The following is a 4,798-nucleotide window of genomic DNA, read 5'->3' on the forward strand; positions in this document are numbered from 1 at the left end:
TGTCCAAGTGCCACTATTCCAGAACCTTGCTCATGTTTCAGTGTTATACTCTGGGCCAAGTGAGGGCTCTTTGCCTGTACTCGATTAAGGTGTCGATGCACTCGATGTCAGTACTTCATGCCAAGTTTCAATGTCATGTTTACATGCACTCTACCCAAGTTATCTGTGAAAAAATATAACACAAAATTTGATTAAGGAGAAGCAAAGAAAGGATCCATAAATGAAAAGCCCATTACGGCTTGAAAGCTTCTTTGATTTCTTTAGTCCACCACAACTTCCATTGCCGGGTAAATTCGATACTCTATTAAGATCTCAATATAGTCATGTTAGTTTTGAGAGATACGAAAATGAGAACAGAGGTTAGGGTTTTCTTATTTTCTAATTGTACTAGGTGTAATTGTACTTGGCTTGAATTGTATAGCTCATATAAGTTCTGTAACATTTTGTATTAATATATGATATATCGTTGGCTTTGATGAGAATTTTGTTCTCTGTTTTGTAGTGGCTCAACAACTGTGTTGGAAGGAGGAATTACACTACTTTCATGCTTCTTATGGCTTCAATCCTCATTATGGTGAGTGAAGGAAATTCATGCAATGGCACTTGATCTAGGATAAACTGGATTATACTGTACTGGAACAACTTTTGCTTCATGAATGAGGTTAAATGGATTTTGTTTTTCCTTTCTTTTCCTAAAATGGTACATGCTACTTCAGACTCCGAAGTGTTTCAAAACCTCATGCATGCTTCCTAAATTTCTCAAATAAGCTTTGCTATGACCGTAGACCAATAGCTCAAAAACGATCGAATTTTTGACTAAAATGGGCTAGTTGAACACAGGCATATCTGGTTTTCCAGAGGTCAAACGCGCAGAGTGCCCATGGTTAGAATGGTTTCTGTGGATTCAGTATAGGTTTGGAATATGCTAGACGTCCCTTTCTTGATAGCCAAACTTTCAGCACCTTGATTCATTATCTGGATTGGAGTTTCATCGTGTATGTGGTGTCCATTTTCAGCTTATACTGGAGGGAGGTGCAGGACTAGTTGTATTTATTCGTTGCTTTGCAAATAGAAGAGACATCATTCATGAACTTGAGTTTAGGTTTGGAAATGGATTCCCGAGAGGGGCTTTAGGAGTTATTGTGGTAAAATTCTTCTCATTAATGATGCTTTTTCTTTCAGTTTGAATGACAACAGTTTTATTGGTTTATTGAGCAATAGAATAACTATTAAAATTTATACTAATTAAGCCTCTTATCTGGGCGCAGGCTTTCCTTACTGTAGTTTCAGTGTATGCTTGTGCAGCCCTTGGGGAACTTTTTTTCTTCCACATAGTCCTAATAAAGAAGGTATGTGTGTGAAGATTACATAATGAGATTCCTAGATTATGGAATGCACAGATAGGGTGTAAAGACTATATATTTAAGTAATTTTCATTTAATTTTAAGCTGAAAAGCAGCTGCTGAATTTTGCAAAGGTCATTTTAGAATATAATAACTTGACATATATTTGGCAGGGAATCAGAACATATGACTACATTCTAGCCATGAGAGAAGAATGCAACACGGAAGATTTCTTGGATGAATCCGATCTGAGCGAACCCTCATCTCCAACTATCTCAGAAGAAAGTTTTGGCAGTGCATCACCAAAGTCTAATTTTCTCACGAGATTCAAATGCCTCTACAAGGTTATCATTCTTCTCTAGTTTGTGTTGAATTCACTTGCGGAAATTACGCGGTTTCCTGTTTATTGATACAATTATTGCTTTGGAATGGATGAAACAGGAAGATTCCATAGAGTCAAGATGCTTATCTCTCGGGCATGATTTGGAATCTAATTTGCCTAAATCCCCAAAACAACTTAAGACAAGTATCAGTGCTTGGAGACTGATAAAGTTGACCACAGAGGAAGCATTGAAAGCTACAGAGAGGGCTAGAGGAAGATCATCTGTGTTCAAGCAGTTCAAGAGCTCATCAATAGTTGACAGTGGGGCGTTTACAGACAGTACTGATACTAATAATAGTAGGGTCAGCACCAAACAGGGTGATACTATTGTGAATACCAAAAATGAACTTAAAACATCATCAGATGGACCACCATTGTTACTGCCTATGCCTTTGGAAAGAAAATGTGGTCCATCCATCAGTCCTTCATAAAGGAATAGAGTTACTCACATATAAATAAAAACTAGGAATTATCTACAATAGCTTGGCTTTAAACCACAATATAACCATTCTTTAGATTACCGGTGACTGCAATTTCATAAAAACTTAATTGACATTGTGCGAAACTAAGCACAAAACTGGTCCAAACTCCTAAATACTCATTTTATAATTGTTTAGTGTTTATTGGCAATACGACAGGGACTACCGCTACGCAGTTGCCCTTGTTAAAATAAAAAAAATAAAAAAATAAATAAAAAATAAATAAAAAATAAATAAAAAATTGATGTGTTCTTGGTATATTTAATGATTATAAGTTGATAATCTTATGAATGACCTAAAATCTAAAGAAAAATATAGAAATATAAAAATTAATCTTAATCGGATGGATACTAATCGTTTAATCTATTTATACTTACCCCCACAACAGATTATGCAACAACAAAATTTCAAACAAATATATATGGATTCATGGAGCATGTGGGATTAGCACTGGGTAATTAGGCAAACATGGGTTGATACATGATGATGATAGTAATTCTTACCAATGTGATTGTTTGTCAGTGTACATATCCTACATGTTGTTACCTAGGAATGTTGTGAAACTAAGGATGATATTGATGATCCAACGTAATAATAATGGACTTGAGCGTCTCCTCCACATGGTTGGCATGAATTTACAGCTTCAAAATAAAATTGAAGTGAGATTTTTTAGCTAGAGATTATGTCTGCATAAATGACAATTGTTCCTACAAGCACAACAACTATTAAATTTTTGTTAGGTGTAATTATTAGTCTAAAAAAAATAAAAATCATGATTAATATGTTTTAAACCACATAAAAATTGTCAACAACCAATTTAAAAATAGAAATTTTATTTGTAAAAAAGTTAAAAAAATAATTTTCTATTTTCAAATATTCATTTTAATATAAAATTTTGAAAAATATTATGAAAAATTTGAAGCAAATTTTGGTTTTAATTAAAATTGAAGCTTTTTGATCAAAAACCAAAAACAATATAGCTTTGTCTTCGACAGCTATAAAAATAACCATATGTTAAAATATGAATATCTTCAATTTTATATTTTCCCCATGACATGAGTGGCGTCTAGAGTTTTTGCATTTTCTTGATCCATGTTGAATTATGGAGACCTAGAGAAGAAATTTGTTGAAACAATGACAACTTAGGCCTATGTTTTGTATAGTGTCATACTGAAAGTTGGATATGTTCTTTTGGTTGTTCAAGAAGCTCTGACCCCAAATATTGGTGTGGATCAAGAAGCTTTTGATGATGATTTTTTTTTTTAGATAAAGGGTTAGTATGCATATTTAATGGGTTTTGACCGTGTTAATCTAATCTACACAAGTGGATCGTTGAATCCTGGAAACCCTTATTTTCAGAAGATCTAACCATTTATCCTCTAGCTCAGGGTTTCTTTGTTGTTGCTTTTGATAATGCCAAAGACAAGCATAAATTTTGTGATTCCAGGCCCTGGGTTTGGGGCAGCGTTGGCATTTTTTTGTAGCCTTAGACTCTCACTTTTGATCTGGTATCAACATCTATTTTCTCATCTTCTATTTGGGTTAGGCTTCTAAATCTTCGTTTGGATGTTTGGAATCCCTTAATGTTATCCTCTATTGGAAATGCATTAGGAAAATTTGATTGTTGCAATCAAGCACAAAAATTGTATTATAAAAATATTTATGCACGAATTTGTGTGGATATGGATTTCAGCAAGGGTTTAGCTGCTAAAATTAATCTATTTGCTCCAAATTATGCATGGGCTCAAAAGATCGACTATGAAAATGTATATTTTCATTACAGAGCGTGCTATGAAATTGGGCATGTTCTCAAAAACTACCCAAAAGCGTTTGCAGAACGACAATGCCCGGAAAATTAATTAAATATTTATATGGTGGGAGGGAGCTCAGTACAAGCATTACTTTGTATATAAGGCAAAAAAATCTCAGGATGAGGGATAAGCAAAGGAAATTTAGGAAGAAAATATTGTTAAAGAAGTTTGGGGACCCATCAAATTAAACAACAATAAAAGAACAATAAATTCTAGTGAAATATGAACATCTCTTGAATTCCCTAGTAAAATTGCTAAAAAGGCCATTTCTTGGGAAAATAAGGAAGATATGGAAAATAACAATGTTTGTGCATCAAAGGATTCATTGGACACATCAAAAAGTGCATATTGGATTAACTTGGGGAAGAAAAAGAAAAATATTTTGCCAAAAAGAACCAGAAGTCATTTTAAATTAAAGTATCGAAAAATGGAGTGTAAATGCATATTGATTTTAAGATTTTTTTGGAAAAAAATTAGTTGGAAATGATTAAAAAAAATTGTTTCACGGAGTAATTATTTGAGGGTTTGGATTAAGCCTTTGTGCTCAATGTCAAACCAAGAAAGAATATTAGCACTATTAGAGAAATGTAATGGTTTTGGGCTGGATCCCAACTCTATTTTTTAATAGAATTCTCATACTCATTTCTTTGAAAAAAATACAAATATCTTCAAACTAAATAATAAAATTTCTATATTATTATTATTATTAATTTTTGTTGGGTAGTTAAGATAAAATTGACTTAGTCAAGTTACTCGTGGCTTTTGAGCTCCAGGTTTATGAGA

The 4,798-nt window shown here is 33.2% G+C and overlaps 1 protein-coding gene across 1 annotated transcript; it reads left to right on the plus strand.

Annotated features, from left to right (window-relative positions):
- Positions 1-347: 347 nt before the first annotated feature.
- LOC149249854 (protein S-acyltransferase 18-like) lies at positions 348-2,156 on the plus strand. Its single transcript, XM_089453502.1, has 6 exons — positions 348-359; positions 503-574; positions 1,017-1,145; positions 1,269-1,349; positions 1,517-1,687; positions 1,785-2,156. Exons 1-6 carry the CDS (start codon positions 348-350, stop codon positions 2,154-2,156), a joined length of 837 nt encoding a protein of 278 aa, XP_089309628.1.
- The last annotated feature ends 2,642 nt before the right edge of the window (positions 2,157-4,798 follow it).

The sequence above is a fragment of the Pinus tabuliformis genome, chromosome 7 (assembly GCF_031772625.1).
Source record: "Pinus tabuliformis cultivar Carrire ecotype Pingquan chromosome 7, CPIR1, whole genome shotgun sequence".
In the NCBI taxonomy this organism is placed as follows: domain Eukaryota; kingdom Viridiplantae; phylum Streptophyta; class Pinopsida; order Pinales; family Pinaceae; genus Pinus; species Pinus tabuliformis.